At 42.5% G+C, this 21,759-nt stretch overlaps 4 protein-coding genes across 10 annotated transcripts in view; all 4 read right to left on the bottom strand.

The window, feature by feature from the left end:
- The window catches only part of LOC112242181 (protocadherin gamma-C5-like), a 238,377-nt gene that overhangs the window by 113,060 nt on the left and 103,558 nt on the right, over positions 1-21,759 (bottom strand). Inside the window, exon 1 of one of the 7 annotated variants that reach the window (XM_024429126.2) lies at positions 33-2,694. The exons of the other annotated variants lie outside the window; for them this stretch is intronic. Coding sequence (XP_024284894.2) covers positions 33-2,450 — 2,418 coding nt within the window. The 5' untranslated portion in view covers positions 2,451-2,694. Of the gene's footprint in view, positions 1-32; positions 2,695-21,759 lie in introns of those variants that run through there. 7 annotated transcript variants of the gene reach the window in all.
- On the bottom strand, positions 3,228-6,256 carry LOC112256985 (protocadherin beta-16-like). The gene is made up of 2 exons (XM_042326214.1): positions 3,594-6,256; positions 3,228-3,311 (listed from the first exon to the last, which is right to left on the bottom strand). Exons 1-2 carry the CDS (start codon positions 6,009-6,011, stop codon positions 3,228-3,230), a joined length of 2,502 nt encoding a protein of 833 aa, XP_042182148.1. The 5' UTR covers positions 6,012-6,256.
- LOC121846977 (protocadherin beta-16-like) lies at positions 6,836-9,781 on the bottom strand. The gene is made up of 2 exons (XM_042326213.1): positions 7,167-9,781; positions 6,836-6,844 (listed from the first exon to the last, which is right to left on the bottom strand). Exons 1-2 carry the CDS (start codon positions 9,585-9,587, stop codon positions 6,836-6,838), a joined length of 2,430 nt encoding a protein of 809 aa, XP_042182147.1. The 5' UTR covers positions 9,588-9,781.
- LOC121846917 (protocadherin beta-16-like) lies at positions 10,432-13,180 on the bottom strand. The gene has a single exon (XM_042325800.1). It carries the CDS (start codon positions 13,035-13,037, stop codon positions 10,464-10,466), a length of 2,574 nt encoding a protein of 857 aa, XP_042181734.1. The 5' UTR covers positions 13,038-13,180; the 3' UTR covers positions 10,432-10,463.

The raw sequence follows: 21,759 nt of genomic DNA, 5'->3' as shown, positions 1-21,759 counted from the left end.
AAGTTGCTATAATTTAAACACATTAAACTCACCTCTAGTGGAGAGTCTGGTTCATCCAGGATGTTATTTTCACTCTGCATCCGCTGCAGCGTCCCTGTAGAACTGGGGTCCATTATCAGAACGTTCTGACTACAGGGTCTGACGAACTTACAGTCACTCTTTCTGGAGTCAGTCGTACTGCACACCTCGTAATTGTACACGTGCTGTAGAGTTCCTGTCCCCAAAGTGTCTGCGTAACGCGGTGGATAATACGGAATAACCGGGAGATTGGAATGATAGAGGACGCGAGACTGTCTCCATCGGTATATTTTCACTGATATAATAACCACTAAACATGTGATGAACAGAAATGAGACTACAGCCAAAGCCAAGACTAAGTAAAAAGTCAGGTTGTCATTGTACTCCTTGTCGTGCGTAAAGTCAGTGAACTCCGAGAGCACTTCAGGGAAGCTGTCCGCCACCGCCACGTTAACATTGACTGTAGCTGAACGAGAGGGCTGCCCGTTGTCCTCCACTACAACAGTGAGCCTTTGTTTCACAGCATCTTTATCAGTGACTTGGCGAATAGTTCTTATTTCTCCATTCTGTAAACCCACTTCAAACAGCGCCCTGTCTGTCGCTTTCTGCAGTTTATACGAGAGCCAGGCATTCTGTCCAGAGTCCACATCAACAGCCACCACTTTAGTGACAAGATAGCCCACATCTGCTGAACGAGGCACCATTTCAGCCACCAGAGAGCTGCTAGTCTGGACTGGATACAGAACCTGAGGCGCGTTGTCGTTCTGGTCCTGGACTAATATTCTAACAGCGACCACTGAACTGAGAGGTGGAGACCCTCCATCACGGGCAGTGACGTTGAATTGAAACGACTTGATTTGTTCATAATCGAATGACCTAACAGCATGGATGGCGCCATTTTCTGAATTTACTGAGACAACAGAGGAAGCAGTCACCCCGTTAACTTGTTTATCATCGAGAAAGTAGGAGACGCGGGCATTTTGACCCCAGTCAGCATCACTCGCTCTCACTGAGAATATAGAAAACCCTGGCGAATTGTTTTCCTGAATAGACTTACTATATACAGGTTGATCAAACTTGGGTGGGTTATCATTCACATCTGATACTTTAACAGTTATGCTCTTATTGCTGGAGAGAGGCGGAGTCCCTTCATCTGAAACTGTAATGGTGACGTTGTACTCAGACACGGTTTCTCTATCCAATGTGCTATCAGTGACTATTGTATAATAATCGGTTAACGATGACTCTATTTTGAACGGAAAATCTGCGTTAATATAGCACTGGACAACACCGTTAATTTCAGAGTCTGCATCTTCGACATTAATTACAGCTACAGTGGTACCAGGGGAAGAGTCCTCAGGAATCGAGTTTGAAAATGACATAAGCTGTATTGTTGGAACGTTGTCATTTTCATCAGTAATTTGAATAACAACCTTGCACGTATCAGACAGGCTGCCACTATCTTTTGCCAAAACATTTAATTGATAATATTTTGTCTTTTCAAAGTCCAGTTTTCCGACCACTTTAATCTCTCCAGTTTCCACGTTGAGTTCGAACAGCTCCTTCGCCTCTTTAGCAACATGAGCGATGGAGAAAGTGACCTCTCCATTCACCCCTTGGTCTGCATCGTCTGCGCTAACGGTAGTTACAAACGTACCAACAGGGGAATTCTCATTCACATTAGCTTTGTAAACGGGCAGGCCACAAACGGGTGCGTTGTCATTCACATCCATGACAGTAATATCAATGCGGACAGTGCCAGATCTCTGAGGCTCCCCGCCATCAGTCGCAGTCAGCACCAGCGAAAGCGTCTCCTGTTTCTCCCTATCTAACGGGTTTTTCAGGATCATCTCGACGTATTTAACTCCATCTGTTTGGCTGTGTACCTCTAATTTAAAATGATCTGTTGGTTTTAGTGAATAATTCTGTATACCGTTGACCCCAACGTCAGGGTCGACGGCGCTCTCAATAGAAAATCGTGCTCCAGACACGGCAGATTCACTGATTTCCAATTTGATTTCATCCTTGGGAAAGGACGGGGTGTTATCGTTAATGTCACGAACCTCTACTGTAACTCGATATAACTGAATGGGGTTTTCTATGATAAGCTCAAAGCTGAAGCTACAAGGCGTAGTCTGTCCGCAGAGCTCCTCTCGGTCGATTCTCTCTTTAACAATGAGAAGCCCTTTGTCTCGGTTCAGATCTACATACTGTCGCGCTCCTTTTGTTATAATGCGAGCTTTACCGGACACTAGTCTCTTCACCTCCAAACCCAAATCTCTACCAATGTTTCCAACGTTCGACCCCTCTGACTGCTCCTCTGGTATGGAATATCGTGCCTGCCCAGTTACAGAATCTAGGGAGCTCAGACAAAGAATGTAAAACAGTACTTGCCACCCGCCTCTGCGCCCTGTCGTACACCAATCACCCATTCCAACGAATAAAATCAGATTATCCGTATATTTACTGTTTTTAGTTGTATAATATCGATCATCAGCACATCCAGAAATGATTAAAAAAATAATCGACTGTATTTCCCAGTGAAACGAAATAAAATAATCCGCGAGGACGTTAATACCAAGAGCTCTCCGTCCGTTTGAGAAGGTCTCTGTGTGCGTCGATCAGTAACAGAGAATATAGGATGGGCCACTGCGCCACCCAGAGAGATAAATAACCTGTAGAGACTATCATTGATCAACAGCGGCACTCAGAGTCCGAACATGGCAAACGCACTAAAGAAACGATGCTACAGTATCCAAATGTATTACACAAAACGTCAACCAATAATCAATGACGCACAGCGCAAGACAGCTAAGATGTTAATGCAAAACGGAGCATTGACAACTACAGCATTTACAATGTGCTTTAGGAAAAATATAATTCACAATAGCTACAAAATAGAATTTTAAAAAACCGTATAAACTAATCGAATGTATTTTAGAATGTGTCAGGCTACTATAAACATAAGCACCACCTAACAACAACGGTCTAAGGCTTCAACACCAGGGAAGTGGACAGCGACAGTGCGTATGTTGCACATGTAATCTACCCAATTAATGTGATCTTTCCTCTCAGGAACTAATCATCAATGCAATAGTGTTCTACCTACAACCTAAAAGTTTGAGAACTTTATACTGTTTAGCCTAATCATTTTAACGCATGAAGTAGGCCTAAATCACATACAATTACACTCGTTCAAAAGACAACAGTTAAAAGGAGGCACACTGTAGTGAGCGGAACAGTCCTATGCTCGCTATCAAGACAAAACAGACGTTGTCCACATTGAGGTCGTGCTAAAAAAGCCGGACAACGGAAAACCGTTCGTTCTAATCACTTAGCTTTTACACACTGAAATTATTTTATGGAAAATCAGCAGGCATACTACACAAAAGCAAAGCAGACCAAAAAAAACATTTCTGACTTCGTTACAAAAAAATATATACATAACCTTTGATTTACCAAAAAGAAGAGAGATGATGAGAAAAATGAGCCTCGAGTCTCCAGAACAAAACAGCTGAAATAACGATTTTTTTCAAATGTACTGCAAGACAATGGCTTTGCCACAACAAACTCACCTCTAGTGGAGAGTCTGGTTCATCCAGGATGTTCTGTTCACTCTGCATCCGCTGCATCGTCCCTGTACAACTGGGGTCCATTATCAGTACGTTCTGACTACAGGGTCTGACGAACTTACAGTCACTCTTTCTGGAGTCAGTCGTCCTGCACACCTCGTAATTGTACACGTGCTGTAGAGTTCCTGTCCCCAAAGTGTCTGCGTAACGCGGTGGATAATACGGAATAACCGGGAGATTGGAATGATAGAGAACGCGAGACTGTCTCCATCTGTATATTTTCACTGATATAATAACCACTAAACATGTGATGAACAGAAATGAGACTACAGCCAAAGCCAAGACTAAGTAAAAAGTCAGGTTGTCATTGTACTCCTTGTCGTGCGTAAAGTCAGTGAACTCCGAGAGCACTTCAGGGAAGCTGTCCGCCACCGCTACGTTAACATTGACTGTAGCTGAACGAGAGGGCTGCCCGTTGTCCTCCACTACAACAGTGAGCCTTTGTTTCACAGCATCTTTATCAGTGACTTGGCGTATAGTTCTTATTTCTCCATTCTGTAAGCCCACTTCAAACAGTGCCCTGTCTGTCGCTTTCTGCAGTTTATACGAGAGCCAGGCATTCTGTCCAGAGTCCACATCAACAGCCACCACTTTAGTGACAAGATAGCCCACATCTGCTGAACGAGGCACCATTTCAGCCACCAGAGAGCTGCTAGTCTGGACTGGATACAGAACCTGAGGCGCGTTGTCGTTCTGGTCCTGGACTAATATTCTAACAGCGACCACTGAACTGAGAGGTGGAGACCCTCCATCACGGGCAGTGACGTTGAATTGAAACGACTTGATTTGTTCATAATCGAATGACCTAACAGCATGGATGGCGCCATTTTCTAAATTTACTGAGACAACAGAGGAAGCAGTCACACCGTTAACTTGTTTATCATCGAGAAAGTAGGAGACGCGGGCATTTTGACCCCAGTCAGCATCACTTGCTCTCACTGAGAATATAGAAAACCCTGGCGAATTGTTTTCCTGAATAGACTTACTATATACAGGTTGATCAAACTTGGGTGGGTTATCATTCACATCTGATACTTTAACAGTTATGCTCTTATTGCTGGAGAGAGGCGGAGTCCCTTCATCTGAAACTGTAATGGTGACGTTGTACTCAGACACGGTTTCTCTATCCAATGTGCTATCAGTGACTATTGTATAATAATCGGTTAACGATGACTCTATTTTGAACGGAATATCTGCGTTAATATAGCAAAGAACGACACCGTTGCCGTCTGAGTCTGCGTCCTCAACATTAATAACAGCTACAGTGGTACCAGGGGGAGAGTCCTCGGGAATCGAGTTAGAATGTGACATGAGTTGTATTGTGGGGACATTATCGTTCTCATCAATAATTTGAATGACAACCTTACAAGTATCCGTAAACCCTCCTTGGTCCCTCGCTTTCACGTTTAATTGATAGTTTTTTGTCTTTTCAAAATCCAGGTTTCCTACCAATTTGATTTCCCCTGTATCCACATTAAGCTCAAACAGCTCCTTCGCCTCTTTAGCAACATGAGCGATGGAGAAAGTGACCTCTCCATTCACCCCTTGGTCTGCATCGTCTGCGCTAACGGTGGTTATCAAAGTCCCTTTTGGGGAGCTCTCCTTAACGTCTGTTTTATAAACGGGTTGACCACATACTGGCGCATTATCATTGGCATCCAGCACGGTAATATGGATGCGGACAGTTCCAGTCCTCTGAGGCTCGCCTCCGTCAGTAGCAATAAGCATCAGAGACAGAGTCTCCTGTTCCTCTCTGTCTAGGGGGGTTTGCAAAACCATCTCAATGTATTTACCACCATCGGCTTGGCTGTGTACCTCTAATTTGAAATTATCTTTCGGTCTTAGAGAATAATTCTGTATACTGTTAACACCAACGTCAGGGTCAACGGCGCTCTCCAGAGAAAAGCGCGCCCCGGAGACGGCATTTTCGCTGATTTCCAAATTGATTTCATCCTTTGGAAAGGACGGGGTGTTATCGTTAATGTCACGAACCTCTACTGTAACTCGATATAACTGAATGGGGTTTTCTATGATAAGCTCAAAGCTGAAGCTACAAGGCGTAGTCTGTCCGCAGAGCTCCTCTCGGTCGATTCTCTCTTTAACAACGAGGAGCCCTTTGTCTCGGTTCAGATCTACATACTGTCGCGCTCCTTTTGTTATAATGCGAGCTTTACCGGACACTAGTCTCTTCACCTCCAAACCCAAATCTCTACCAATGTTTCCAACGATCGACCCCTCTGACTGCTCCTCTGGTATGGAATATCGTGCCTGCCCAGTTACAGAATCTAGGGCGCTCAGACAAAGAATGTAAAACAGTACTTGCCACCCGCCTCTGCGCCCTGTCGTACACCAATCACCCATTCCACCGAATAAAAACAGATTATCCGTATATTTACTGTTTTTGGTTGTATAATATCGATCATCAGCACATCCAAAAATGATTTAAAAAATAATCGACTGTATTTCCCAGTGAAACGAAATAAAATAATCCGCGAGGACGTTAATACCAAGAGCTCTCCGTCCGTTTGAAAAGGTCTCTGTGTGCGTCGATCAGTAACAGAGAATATAGGATGGGCCACTGCGCCACCCAGAGAGATGAATAACCTGTAGAGACTATCATTGATCAACAGCGGCACTCAGAGTCCGAACACGGCAAACGCACTATAGAAACGATGCTACAGTATCCAAATGTATTACACAAAACTTCAACCAATAATCAATGACGCACAGCGCAAGACAGATAAGATGTTAATGCAAAACCGAGCATTGACAACAACAGCATTTACAATGTGCTTTAGGAAAAATATAATTCACAATAGCTACAAAATAGGATAATTTTTTGAATTTGTATAAACTAATCGAATATATTTTAGAATGTGTCAGGCTACTATAAACATAAGCACCACCTAACAACAACGGTCTAAGGCTTCAACACCAGGGAAGTGGACAGCGACAGTGCGTATGTTGCACATGTAATCTTCCCAATTAATATGTGATCTTTCCTCTCAGGAAATAATCATCAATGCAATAGTGTTTTACCTACAACCTAAAAGTTTGAGAACTGTATACTGTTTAGCCTAATCATTTTAACGCATGAAGTAGGCCTAAATCACATACAATTACACTCGTTCAGAAGTCAACAGTTAAAAGGAGGCAATGCATACACTGTAGTGAGCGGAACAGTCCTATGCTCCCTATCAAGACAAAACATACGCTGTCCACATTGAGGTCGTGCTAAAAAAGCCGGACAAAGCTACAACCGTTCTATCACTTAGCTTTTATATTCTGTTTGAAATTATTTTGCTGGAAATTCAACAGGCATACTACACAAATCAGAGCTGACCAAAACCCATGTTTGACTTCCTTACAAAAAATATATATACACAAAACCTTTGATTTACCAAAAAGAAGAGAGATGATGAGAAAAGGAGCCTTGATTCTCCAGAATAAAACAGCTGAAAATAGAACGTTTTTTTTTTAAACTGCAAGACAATGGCTTTGCCACAACAAACTCACCTCTAGTGGAGAGTCTGGTTCATCCAGGATGTTCTGTTCACTCTGCATCCGCTGCATCGTCCCTGTAGAACTGGGGTCCATTATCAGTACGTTCTGACTACAGGGTCTGACGAACTTACAGTCACTCTTTCTGGAGTCAGTCGTCCTGCACACCTCGTAATTGTACACGTGCTGTAGAGTTCCTGTCCCCAAAGTGTCTGCGTAACGCGGTGGATAATACGGAATAACCGGGAGATTGGAGTGATAGAGAACGCGAGACTGTCTCCATCTGTATATTTTCACTGATATAATAACCACTAAACATGTGATGAACAGAAATGAGACTACAGCCAAAGCCAAAACTAAGTAAAAAGTCAGGTTGTCATTGTACTCCTTGTCGTGCGTAAAGTCAGTGAACTCCGAGAGCACTTCAGGGAAGCTGTCCGCCACCGCCACGTTAACATTGACTGTAGCTGAACGAGAGGGCTGCCCGTTGTCCTCCACTACAACAGTGAGCCTTTGTTTCACAGCATCTTTATCAGTGACTTGGCGTATAGTTCTTATTTCTCCATTCTGTAAGCCCACTTCAAACAGCGCCCTGTCTGTCGCTTTCTGCAGTTTATACGAGAGCCAGGCATTCTGTCCAGAGTCCACATCAACAGCCACCACTTTAGTGACAAGATATCCCACATCTGCTGAACGAGGCACCATTTCAGCCACCAGAGAGCTGCTAGTCTGGACTGGATACAGAACCTGAGGCGCGTTGTCATTCTGGTCCTGGACTAATATTCTAACAGCGACCACTGAACTGAGAGGTGGAGACCCTCCATCACGGGCAGTGACGTTGAATTGAAACGACTTGATTTGTTCATAATCGAATGACCTAACAGCATGGATGGCGCCATTTTCTGAATTTACTGAGACAACAGAGGAAGCAGTCACCCCGTTAACTTGTTTATCATCGAGAAAGTAGGAGACGCGGGCATTTTGACCCCAGTCAGCATCACTCGCTCTCACTGAGAATATAGAAAACCCTGGCGAATTGTTTTCCTGAATAGACTTACTATATACAGGTTGATCAAACTTGGGTGGGTTATCATTCACATCTGATACTTTAACAGTTATGCTCTTATTGCTGGAGAGAGGCGGAGTCCCTTCATCTGAAACTGTAATGGTGACGTTGTACTCAGACACGGTTTCTCTATCCAATGTGCTATCAGTGACTATTGTATAATAATCGGTTAACGATGACTCTATTTTGAACGGAATATCTGCGTTAATATAGCAAAGAACAACACCGTTGCCGTCTGAGTCTACGTCCTCAACATTAATAACAGCCACAGTGGTACCAGGGGGAGAGTCCTCGGGAATCGAGTTAGAATGTGACATGAGTTGTATTGTGGGGACATTATCGTTCTCATCAATAATTTGAATGACAACTTTACACGTATCAGTAAACCCTCCGTGGTCGCTCGCCTGAACATTTAACTGATAATTTCTTGATTTTTCAAAATCCAGTCTTCCTACCACCTTAATCTCTCCAGTATCCACGTCGAGCTCAAACAGCTCCTTCGCCTCTTTAGCAACATGAGCGATGGAGAAAGTGACCTCTCCATTCACCCCTTGGTCTGCATCGTCTGCGCTAACGGTGGTTATCAAAGTCCCTTTTGGGGAGCTCTCCTTAACGTCTGTTTTATAAACGGGTTGACCACATACTGGCGCATTATCATTGGCATCCAGCACGGTAATATGGATGCGGACAGTTCCAGTCCTCTGAGGCTCGCCTCCGTCAGTAGCAATAAGCATCAGAGACAGAGTCTCCTGTTCCTCTCTGTCAAGGGGGGTTTGCAAAACCATCTCAATGTATTTACCACCATCGGCTTGGCTGTGTACCTCTAATTTGAAATTATCTTTCGGTCTTAGAGAATAATTCTGTATACTGTTAACACCAACGTCAGGGTCAACGGCGCTCTCCAGAGAAAATCGTGCCCCAGACACGGCAGATTCACTGATTTTGAAATGTATTTCATCCTTCGGAAAGGACGGGGTGTTATCGTTAATGTCACGAACCTCTACTGTAACTCGATATAACTGAATGGGGTTTTCTATGATAAGCTCAAAGCTGAAGCTACAAGGCGTAGTCGGTCCGCAGAGCTCCTCTCGGTCGATTCTCTCTTTAACAACGAGAAGCCCTTTGTCTCGGTTCAGATCTACATACTGTCGCGCTCCTCCTTTTGTTATAATGCGAGCTTTACCGGACACTAGTCTCTTCACCTCCAAACCCAAATCTCTACCAATGTTTCCAACGATCGACCCCTCTGACTGCTCCTCTGGTATGGAATATCGTGCCTGTCCAGTTACAGAATCTAGGGCGCTCAGACAAAGAAAGAAAAACAGTACTTGCCACCGGCCTCTGCGGTCAGTCGATCTCCAGTTACCCATTCCACTGAATAAAATCAGATCACCCCAATATTTCCTTCTTTTGATTATATAATATCGATCATCAGTACATCCACGCAAAAATAGAAAAAAGCAACAGTATTTCCCAGAGAAATAAATGAAAATAATCCGTGAGGACGTTTATACGAAGAGCTCTGTGTGCGTCGATCAGTAAGAGCGAATATAGGATGGGCTAATGCGCCACCCAGAGACAGAATTGACGTGTAGAGGCCGTCACCGATCAACAGCGGCACTCAGAGTCCAAACACCGCAAACGCTCTGCAGAAACTACACAATCCACATGTTTCACATGCACCAAAACGTCAACCTGCATTCAATAACGCACAGCCCATGCAAGGTACGATGTCATAGATAAAAACAAGCATTGAAAACTTAAGTTTTTATTGTGCTTCGGGAAGAAAAAAAATGTATATAGACAACTACACAGGAAGACCGAAATAAGGAAATGTATAACTAACAGCGAAAAGCAACGTCTGAGGGTTCAGCACCAGGACCGTGGACAGAGACAGATCGCTTGAGTGTTATGGAAATATAGTGCGTATATTTCCACATTTGTGCTCTCTGTCTAGTCATTGTGTTTTACCAACTACCTAAAAGCTTGAAAAAGCTGTATGCTGTTCAGCCTAAGGATTTTTACGCAGGTCTACTTCACAGAAAAATAACACTTGTTCAGCAGCCAGTGATTGAAAATAGGAAATGCATGCAAGGTATGAGTGAGCGGAGCACCTATGCTCGCTATAAAGACGAAATATGTGCTGTCCCCACATTTTGTATTTCTGAAATAGCCTGACAACGTCACGTTGTATCAATTAGCTGACCTACAACTATTGTTTTTGTTGCTAAAAAATGTACAATATTTCATAAACCAAAAGAAAATAAAAAAAGAGAGAGATGCTGAGAAAAACGAGCACCGAAGCTCCGGAAAAAATATTTGTCAATTAGTAAAAAATAAAAATGGCAACAATTAATTTGCTTCAATAAACTCACCCTTAGTGGAGAGTCTGGTTCATCCAGGATGTTCTGTTCACTCTGCATCCGCTGCATCGTCCCTGTAGAACTGGGGTCCATTATCAGTACGTTCTGACTACAGGGTCTGACGAACTTACAGTCACTCTTTCTGGAGTCAGTCGTCCTGCACACCTCGTAATTGTACACGTGCTGTAGAGTTCCTGTCCCCAAAGTGTCTGCGTAACGCGGTGGATAATACGGAATAACCGGGAGATTGGAGTGATAGAGGACGCGAGACTGTCTCCATCGGTATATTTTCACTGATATAATAACCACTAAACATGTGATGAACAGAAATGAGACTACAGCCAAAGCCAAAACTAAGTAAAAAGTCAGGTTGTCATTGTACTCCTTGTCGTGCGTAAAGTCAGTGAACTCCGAGAGCACTTCAGGGAAGCTGTCCGCCACCGCCACGTTAACATTGACTGTAGCTGAACGAGAGGGCTGCCCGTTGTCCTCCACTACAACAGTGAGCCTTTGTTTAACAGCATCTTTATCAGTGACTTGGCGTATAGTTCTTATTTCTCCATTCTGTAAGCCCACTTCAAACAGCGCCCTGTCTGTCGCTTTCTGCAGTTTATACGAGAGCCAGGCATTCTGTCCAGAGTCCACATCAACAGCCACCACTTTAGTGACAAGATATCCCACATCTGCTGAACGGGGCACCATTTCAGCCACCAGAGAGCTGCTAGTCTGGACTGGGTACAGAACCTGAGGCGCGTTGTCGTTCTGATCTTTAACATATATCAGAACAGTTGTATTACTGCTAAGCGGTGGCGAGCCTCCGTCTTGAGCTTTGACGTGTATTTTGAACTCCTTAACCTGTTCATAATCCAGTGAGCGCACTGAATGAATTACACCGTTCTCAGAGTTAATTGAGAAATAGGTGGAGACTGGGTTTCCGTTTAGCTCACTGTCAATTAGATAGTAAGATATAAGTGCGTTTTGAGCCCTATCTGGATCCGTCGCTTGAATAGCAACCACTGAAACGCGGGGAGAATTGTTTTCCATAATGTACGTGCTATACACATTTTTACTAAAAGCTGGTGCGTTGTCATTAACATCAGTGATGTCTAAAACGACAGTGTTCATGCTTGATAACTGAGGTAAACCTTCATCGGTGGCAATGAGGGTAATGTTGTAGCTAGAAACTTTCTCCCGGTCTAAGCCCTTCTCAGTTACCAATGTGTAGTAGTTTCTAAGAGACGTCTTTATCTTAAAAGGGAGATTTTCGTTGATGTTTAAACGCACCTGTCCGTTTTTACCAGAGTCTACATCCTGGACACTTATCAATGCCACAACTGTACCAGGGATAGCATCTTCTGCGATTTTACCCGAAAACGATGTCATGGTTATGATCGGAGTGTTATCATTCACGTCTAGGATATCAATATTTAATTTACTCACACTTGTCAGACCCCATGGGTCTTTAGCTTGAATGTGTATCTCGTAATTCTGAACAGTTTCGTAATCTATGGCACCAGTTACTTTAATCTCCCCGGTATAGGGATCTATATTGAACAAGGGCGGGGTACCCTCATCCATATGTGTGAAGGAATACGTCACATTTCCGTTATACCCTTGATCTGCATCGATGGCACTTACTTTTGCTACAGCTGTGCCTCCCAGCGAGTGTTCTATAACAGTGGCTTTGTACAAAGACTCAGTAAATATAGGTGCATTGTCGTTTGCGTCTAGAACAGTAATATGTATCTTAACGGTTCCAGTTCTCTGTGGGTCCCCACCATCGACTGCAGTTAGTATCAGGGAGTGTTCGCTCTGTTTTTCACGGTCAAGTCCAGACTGCAACACCATCTCTGCGTATTTACTGCCGTCGGCTCGACTATGCTGTTTGATAACAAAATTATCAGTTGGTTTTAGAGAATAGCTGTGAAGGGAGTTGATACCTACGTCAGGGTCCGCGGCACTGTCTAGCAAGAACACGGTCCCTATAGGTGCAGATTCACTGATTTCTAAATTCAGTTCTTTCTTCGAAAACGCTGGGGCATGGTCGTTTATGTCTTGAATTTCGATAGTAATCGAAAATAATTCAAGCGGATTTTCTAAGACAATCTCTAGACTGAAACTACACGGAGATTTCTGACCGCACAGTTTCTCCCTGTCAATCCTTTCTTTCACAACCAAATGTCCTTTGTTCGGATTCAGCTCTACATATTGGTTATTACCGTCTATAACTAACTGCGCCCGACCTGAAATAAGTCTCTTTATGTCCAAACCAAGGTCTTTCGCCACATCTCCTACAAACAAGCCCTTTCTCATCTCCTCTGGTATAGAATATCGAATCTGTCCATTCACCGCACTCAGTACGCAGACAAGCAAAATGGAGACTCGCACTTGCCATCTCAAACCCCAGCCTGTGCGCTTCAAAGCCTCTCCTGCGCCCGTTCTCCCAAAAATATCCATAACGTTACCCAAAACTGGCAAATATGATGCAATCCAAAAGTCCTATGCAACAAAAATGCCAACGTTTGAGATATATTTGTCTCAATAAGATATTGTTGCTTTTACTCCGTTAAAATGCCTTCGATGGCGTTGTGCGCAATGATCCTCGCTTGGTCTTGTCACTGACGTACGTTACTTTGTAACAGCAGTTATATGCGTCTGAGCTGAGATAGGTCTCTTGGACAACAGCACCACTCAGAGTGAGTGTGCAAAACGACAGACGAGACGAACGAGATACCAGACTCGGTCTCAGGGATGGCTAACTCCGGAGATTCAGTGAGTGACCGTTTTGGCCACCCGAAGTTTTTTGTAATGTTAAAGTAGTTTAATGATTTTATTTTGGGGTCAAAGAAGACTGTAAAATCACAACGAAAAAGAAGTTTAACTTAGGAAATCTGTTCCCAAGTAAACCCATTAATTAATCAAATAGACACAAGCTATGTGGTCGTGTCTCAATGTAATCAAGGTATGAAATTATTGTTATTTTCAAACACAATCTCTTTTTGGTCTTAGTTCTGGTCAATTTGAAGTATACCAATTATTATATTCCGGACCCCGACTATTAACTGACAAAATTGGAAGTGTATTGATGTCAATTCAGGGCTCATCTGTGAAAGAGACCATGGTCTCAGTTTGACTCCCTGTTAATAAATTAAAGGCAAAATGATTAATATTTTTTAAACGTCACAGGCCTATGAACCCTCTATTTAAATCTTTGGCCAATGCTGTTTCATACATCATGAAACAGAAGTGTCTGGTGTAGGCAGCCACATCTTAGGGTTTAAAACATCAGGGTTGTGTGAAGGGATAGAAAGGTACACACAGCACTGTCTAATGGGACTCTAATGGGAGCTGTCAGATCATTTTCTGTTTCCTGTTTTACTTAATAACATGGACTTGTTAGTAAAACAGCATGCTTATGAATTGTGTTGTCAAGTGGGTCAGAGAATCCATGTGAGTGTGCCCCTGACATGGTAAATGCTGGTTTGATACTAAACAACCACCACTGGAGGGCAATAAGCAACCAGAGTATAGAATACTGATGTCTATTACACTCACAGTGTATTTATGAACAGAGAAAACCCAGCAAAACACAGGTTCCCTTCTAACATAGCAAAGTCATTGTGCAGACAGTTTCTGAACACTTCATTACAAAATTACAGTGAGAACACACAACCCACTCTATCCACCTCCCTCCCTCCCTCCCTACAAATCTGTTATATCATTTTATTTTATTAGGATCACTTTAAGTCCTCATTTGGACTTCCAAGAGTCCTTAAACATTAAAATACAATTTATAATACGAGCACAATTTCACATATGACACACTATTACAAACAGACATAATATACAAAAATATTGACCAGATAAATAACAGTCTAAAAATATATATTGATTCTTCATCTACCATAGTCCAGCACAACATTCCTATCTATTATATTTAAATGGTTTTAAAGTTGTTTGAATTTATATATTGAAAGGTTTCTGGTTTGCTCAGATAAATGATTCAATTTCTTTATTGCCTTAAATCTAAATGTGATTTTGCCTCTCTCTTTTCTGTCCCGATAACACACTGATGGTGGACAATCTGTTCCTAGTATTTACTGAATGTCTGTCTCTTACCAACTGAATACTGTTGTGAATAAAGTTTGGCCGATTTAAATTGTGTATATTATGAAATAAGCATGTTTTTTTTCAATTACCTTGTTGATTGATGACCAACCAAGAGCATTGAGCATGACTACAACAGAAGAACCATATCTCCACCTTAAAACAATCCTTGCTGCTTTGTTCTGTGAAATCTGCAGCCTCCTAATTTCACTTGCTGATGCATTTTCCCAGACCACAGAACAGTAGATCACCTGACTCCCAATTAATGCTTAGGTTAATTGCTTAAGAATCTTTCCTGGTAAATATTTAGCTATCCTTCTGATCATGCATGCAGTTGTATATATATATATTTTTTTACAAAAATGAGTTATTTGAGATGACCATGATAAGTAGTTGTCTAGCTGCACTCCTAGTAGTTTGCTTTCTGACACTTCCTCAATTTGTACTCCCCCCATACTTAATTGTATCCCATGCTGTGTTGGCCTTTTCCTGGTCGAACAGACCAACAAAACTTAGATTTTCTTGGTGTTTAAAACAAGTTTGTTCCGGCAAATCCACTCCCTGATATTTTCCAAATCTACTTGTTGAGCTTGCTGTACCTGTTGAACTGATTGTCTTGCTGTATAAATTGTAGTATCATCTGCAAATATAGTAGCTTGAGTTTCAGATGAGGCATAAGGAAGGTCATTGGTATATATTAAGTAAAGAAGTGGCCCAAGGCAGCTATCCTGTGGTATTCCACAGTTTAAAGCATAAGGGGAAGAAAATGAACCATTGATATAGGTGGACTGTTTCCTGACAGTTAGATATGACTGTACCCAATTCAATGCTACCTCCTTGAAACCCAAGATAAATACATCTGTGTTGCTATCTGTGGCCTAATCAAACCCAGTACATTAGTCATCCAGATAGACCTCCTAGCTCTAAGGTGTCCTATACACACATCCTACCAATATGGATGCCTGGTGAGGCAGATGTACTTGAGCCCATAGTGCCTCTATTTGACCTACATTAAGGTCATCCCTCCTCTTAAAAGGTTTATGATTCTGAATATACAGTGCTACACCCCCACCATTCCTATTCCTGTCCCTTCTAAGTACATTATATCCATGAATGTTCATTTGCCCATCATTTTTCCCCCTTTTTTTTCTACTGTGTTATTGACTTGTTAATTGTTTACTCCATGTGTAACTCATGTATTCATTATAGTGGAGATCAATGGAGCATGTATTCATTATAGTGGAGATCAATAGAGCATGTATTCATTAGGTGAAGTTGTCATGATACACTACAACACAAACTCAAATTTGAACATTAAATTAAAATAGCCAGGGAGTTACTCTAGAGTCCTGATACAGTTGGATTAAAATAGCCAGAGTTACTCTAGAGTCCTGATAGAGTTGGATTAAAATAGCCAGGGAGTTACTCTAGAGTCCTGATACAGTTGGATTAAAATAGCCAGAGTTACTCTAGAGTCCTGATACAGTTGGATTAAAATAGCCAGAGAGTTACTCTAGAGTCCTGATACAGTTGGATTAAAATAGCCAGAGTTACTCTAGAGTCCTGATACAGTTGGATTAAAATAGCCAGAGTTACTCTAGAGTCCTGATACTGTTGGATTAAAATAGCCAGAGTTACTCTAGAGTCCTGATACAGTTGGATTAAAATAGCCAGAGTTACTCTAGAGTCCTGATACAGTTGGATTAAAATAGCCAGAGTTACTCTAGAGTCCTGATACAGTTGGATTAAAATAGCCAGAGTTACTCTAGAGTCCTGATACAGTTGCCCGTCGATATAAAGTTTATCCATCACCATGGAGACTCGTTGATTCAGGCAACGCTTTTCCTTCATGATGGGATACAGTGTTTTTCTCCTGTCATTGATCTCGGTGGGGAAGTGATCATTCATTCCAAAATCAGTGTTTCTGAGTTCTTTGTCCCTGCTCTTCGTCATTTTCTTTTGCTTAAATTTATCAAAACATGCAATAATATCCCGGGGCCTATTTCCAGAGGCCTTGCCTATTCTATGGACTCTGGAGAAAGTGGCATTACGCACAACATCAGTGGGCAGTTTCAGTTGAGTTGACATAAAGTCTCGGACTGTGTCCTCACAGCCTCTGCTGTTGTCATTCTCCGGGATCCCTGAACATATTAGATTGTCCCGCATTGATGGACACTGTACATCAAGCAGGGTTTCTTTAATGGTTTGTTCTCCCTTTGCACCACCTCCACCTTTCCATGAATAGAGTCTACAGTACCTTTCAGCTCTGTGTTCTCTTTCCTTAGATCATCAATCTGACGTTGGCTGAATTCTAGACGGGCACATAATGCATTGACGTCCTCTCGTAATATATCCAATACATCAAGTTTGGCAAGCCTTTCATTGATGGATTTTAACAAGTCAACATCCATATCAGTAAACCTCTCCCCATCGCTGCCCTCTTGCTTGGGGATGGTTTGGTTCCATCGTTGATACCTATTGGCCAACCTGGTTTTGGTTTGTTTTGTTGATTTGGTTGGTTGTCCTTAACAATGCTTGAATCCTCCGAAACCAGTGACATGTTTCTTTGAGTTTGTAAGTATCTCTCGTCAATGAATCAATCAAGTTCTTCAATGGATTCTGAATCATCCAGTGTGTTTACAGACAGAGTAAAACAAAAATAACAAAACAACAGATGTCTATTTCCGGACCTGTACAGGCCGTCGGTAGATACACGCAATAAAAAAATGATTATGTACTCACTCGCGGTTGGAGGAAGTGCTAGTGTTAAAGACAATAAGAGAAACAGTTGTTTGGTTGAGTTGTAGGCAGGAGTTGTTTGTGCTGCTCACATGCCAGATGACTGCAGACAGACAGGAGAGCTTGGTTTGGGTGTACTCAGGAGTAGGGTTGATTTGAGCATTCTGACCTTACAACTGCAGTCAAGCACCCAAGCTAATGATGCACATGTACAACTACAGTGTGTAACAAAATATTGCCACGTTTGAAATCCATAACACACAAAAATGTGCCAATGTAGTGTACACATCACACACAGTCACAGAGACTGATATGTGTGGTCCAGAAACCATTCCTACACAGGTAGGCCATCTGGCTGGCACAGAGCAAGGCATTTGCATGTTACGTAGGCACAAACCACGTGTTACGTAGGCACAAACCACGTGTTACGTAGGCACAAACCACGTGTTACGTAGGCACAAACCACGTGTTACGTAGGCACAAACCACATGTTACGTAGGCACAAACCACATGTTACGTAGGCACAAACCACGTGTTACGTAGGCACAAACCACATGTTACGTAGGCACAAACCACATGTTACGTAGGCACAAACCACGTGTTACGTAGGCACAAACCACATGTTACGTAGGCACAAACCACATGTTACGTAGGCACAAACCACATGTTTCGGTTGGTGGCCCCAGATCAGGAAGCAGTGGTATAAATATTAATGCCAGATGAAAGTAGGTCTAGAAGTGCATTGCGCACACTGAAATTATAACACTGTTTTAAGACCACCACTGGGGCTGTTAATTGGAACTCTACTTTATTTGTTTTGTAATACAAAGCTACTTTCAAAAGATAGAGTTTGCATTGATGCATACTTTCTTTGGAGATTTACAAAGCAAGATACAAAATAGTTGCTGTCTGGAAGGGGGAACAATGGAGAGAGAAAATGCATTGGGAAAGAGAGAAAGAGAGAGAGAGAAGGAAAGAGGGAGTGGATAAGAAAGAGAGAGCAGGAAAGAGAGAGAGAGACAGAGAGACAGAGGAAGCGAGAGTGAGACAGAGAGATAGATGGCCTTAAATTGTCCCAGTGACTCTGTCGATAGAGTATTGTCTACTTGTGAGTTTGAGACACAGTAACTGACACCTACTGCCTTAGTTACTGTTGTTGTTCCTGATCCAGTGAAGATCATTGTGTGTGTGCTTTGCAAACAACATTTAGAAAAGTAAACGTTTCTTACCTGTTATCCATGTAGAGGAGGTCCATTCAGAGGGAGAGGGATGGCGGAGAGAAAGACAAAAAAAAGAGAGGGAAAAAAACAGATTGTTAGGAAGACATTTTAAGGCTTGTTTGATATGGTACACAAAAGTTGGACCAGATGAATTGCACAGCAGTTTCATGTGGAATAATTCTGGTAAATTCTGTCTCCATAACAGAGCATCTGTAGTGGTGGATTAGTGAGGAGGCAACAACAGAGTACTGATAAGTACTGACCATTCCAACAATGCAGTGGGGGCTTTTTTTCACAAGTACAATTTGTCAGTACAGTGTGAGCACATTCGTCTACCCCTGATCAATGCAAAATATCAGGACTATTCAGACTAAACCAGAGCATGCAGGAAATCAAAAGTAAGTAAACAGAAGACATTTGAAATGTACAACACAACTCAACACAATGCAAACACTTAGGCCCAGGAGTGTTTCCTGATCACATGACCTGAACAGGAAAAGATTGGGCACTAGTTAAATCCACGTAACACAATGTGTATCACATAGGCTGGGCAATGGCTACAGGACAGCAGAGCAGACATAATGCTGTTGATGATTCCTATGTTGCTTCCTCCTTCCTCCGATGTCTGAAATGTGGAATATTACTGAGCCTGCAGCCATAACATGAGCACACATGGGTTCACATGGAAATCTAACCAATAAGACAAGCTCTCCACTCCTCTCTGTGCTGAGGACTCGCACGCACACACACACTAACCACTGCATAACAGTTTAACCGCTGTACTGAGAATAGCCAGATCACTGGCTCTATCCAAGGCCTTCATGTGAACACATAGTCCAAGCACTGACGAGGATGCAGCAACACAGCAACACAGCAACACTGAACCTCTGACCTTTTCCTGTAACAACGTTTTCCCTGATCTTACCTTTTCAATGACAGGTAATATGATAGGTAATGAGTTGTAACATAACCACTGTAGGCGCGACATAACCACTGTAGGCGCGACATAACCACTGTAGGCGCGACATAACCACTGTAGGCGCGACATAACCACTGTAGGCGCGACATAACCACTGTAGGCGCGACATAACCACTGTAGGCGCGACATAACCACTGTAGGCGCGACATAACCACTGTAGGCGCGACAACCACTGTAGGTGCGACATAACCATTGTAGGTTGTAGGTGTGACATAACCACTGTAGGTTGTAGGTGTAACATAATCACTGTAGGTTGTAGGTGTAACATAATCACTGTAGGTTGTATGTTCAACATAACCACTGTAGGCACGACATAACCACTGTAGGCGCGACAACCACTGTAGGCGCGACAACCACTGTAGGCACGACAACCACTGTAGGCGCGACAACCACTGTAGGCGTGACATAACCACTGTAGGCGTGACATAACCACTGTAGGCGCGACAACCACCGTATGTGCGACATAACCACTGTAGGTTGTAGGTGTAACAATCACTGTAGTTTGTAGGTGTAACATAATCACTGTAGGTGTGACATAACCACTGTAGGTTGTAGGTGTGACATAAACACGGTATGTGTGACATAACCACTGTAGGTTGTAGGCGCGACATAACCACTGTAGGTTGTAGGTGCGACATAACCAAGGTATGTGTGACATAACCACTGTAGGTTGTAGGTGCGACATAACCACAGTATGTGCGACATAACCACTGTAGGCACGACATAACCACTGTAGGTGCGACATAACTACTGTAGGTTGTAGGTGTGACATAATCCCTGTAGGTGTGACATAAACACTGAAGGTGTAACATAATCAATGTAGGTGTGACATAACTACTGTATATGTGAAATAACCAATGTAGGTGTAACATAACCAATGTATATGTGAAATAATCAATGTAGGTGTAACATAATCCCTGTAGATGTGACATAACCAATGTATATGTGAAATAACCAATGTAGGTGTAACATAATCCCTGTAGGTGTGACATAACCAATGTATATGTGAAATAACCAATGTAGGTGTAACATAACCAATGTATATGTGAAATAACCAATGTAGGTGTAACATAACCAATGTATATGTGAAATAATCAATGTAGGTGTAACATAATCCCTGTAGATGTGACATAACCAATGTATATGTGAAATAACCAATGTAGGTGTAACATAATCCCTGTAGGTGTGACATAAACACTGAAGGTGTGACATAAACCCTGTAGGTGTGACATAACCACTGTAGATTGTAGGTGTAACATAATCAATGTAGGTGTGACATAACTACTGTATATGTGAAATAATCAATGTAGGTGTAACATAATCCCTGTAGATGTGACATAACCAATGTATATGTGAAATAACCAATGTAGGTGTAACATAATCCCTGTAGATGTGACATAACCAATGTATATGTGAAATAACCAATGTAGGTGTAACATAATCCCTGTAGGTGTGACATAACGGTAGGTGCGACACAACCACTGTAGGTTCGAAATAACCACTGTAGGAGTGATATAACCACTGTAGGAGTGACATAACCACTGTAGGAGTGACATAACCACTGTAGGTTGTAGGAGTGACATCAATGTAGGTGTGAAATAACCCCCGTAGGTGTGGCATAACCCCCATCGGTGTGGTATAATCCCCGGTATTTGTGACATAACCCCCGGTAGGTGTGACACAACCCCCATAGGTTGCAGGCATGACACAACCCCCGTAGGTTGCAGGCGTGACACAACCCCCGTAGGCTGCAGGCGTGACAACCCTGGTAGGATGTAGGTGTGACCTAACCACCGTAGGTGTGGCCTAAGCACAGTAGGTGTGATATAACCACTGTAGATGTTTCATAATCACTGTAGGTGTGACATAACCACTGTAGGTGTGACATAACCACTGTAGGTGTGACATAACCACTGTAGGTGTGACATAATCACAGTAGGTGTGATATAACCACTGTAGGTGTGACATAATCACAGTAGGTGTGATATAACCACTGTAGGTGTGACATAACCACTGTAGGTGTGACATAATCACAGTAGGTGTGACATAACCACTGTAGGTGTGACATAACCACAGTAGGTGTGACATAACCACAGTAGGTGTGACATAACCACAGTAGGTGTGACATAATCAC

The sequence above is a fragment of the Oncorhynchus tshawytscha genome, linkage group LG08 (assembly GCF_018296145.1).
Source record: "Oncorhynchus tshawytscha isolate Ot180627B linkage group LG08, Otsh_v2.0, whole genome shotgun sequence".
Taxonomy (NCBI): domain Eukaryota; kingdom Metazoa; phylum Chordata; class Actinopteri; order Salmoniformes; family Salmonidae; genus Oncorhynchus; species Oncorhynchus tshawytscha.
Note: the sequence above shows the minus strand (reverse complement) of the source record. Positions and strands in the feature narration are given on the sequence as shown.

What these genes read in the sequence shown, in the direction of transcription:
- LOC112256985 (XM_042326214.1), bottom strand. Translation starts at nt 6,011, where the DNA reads ATGGGTGATTGGTGTACGACAGGGCGCAGAGGCGGGTGGCAAGTACTG. An exon ending in AACCAGACTCTCCACTAGAG is followed by an intron (nt 3,312 to 3,593) that starts GTGAGTTTGTTG and finishes CGGCTTTTTTAG; the next exon opens with CACGACCTCAATGTGGACAA.
- LOC121846977 (XM_042326213.1), bottom strand. Translation starts at nt 9,587, where the DNA reads ATGGGTAACTGGAGATCGACTGACCGCAGAGGCCGGTGGCAAGTACTG.
- LOC121846917 (XM_042325800.1), bottom strand. Translation starts at nt 13,037, where the DNA reads ATGGATATTTTTGGGAGAACGGGCGCAGGAGAGGCTTTGAAGCGCACA.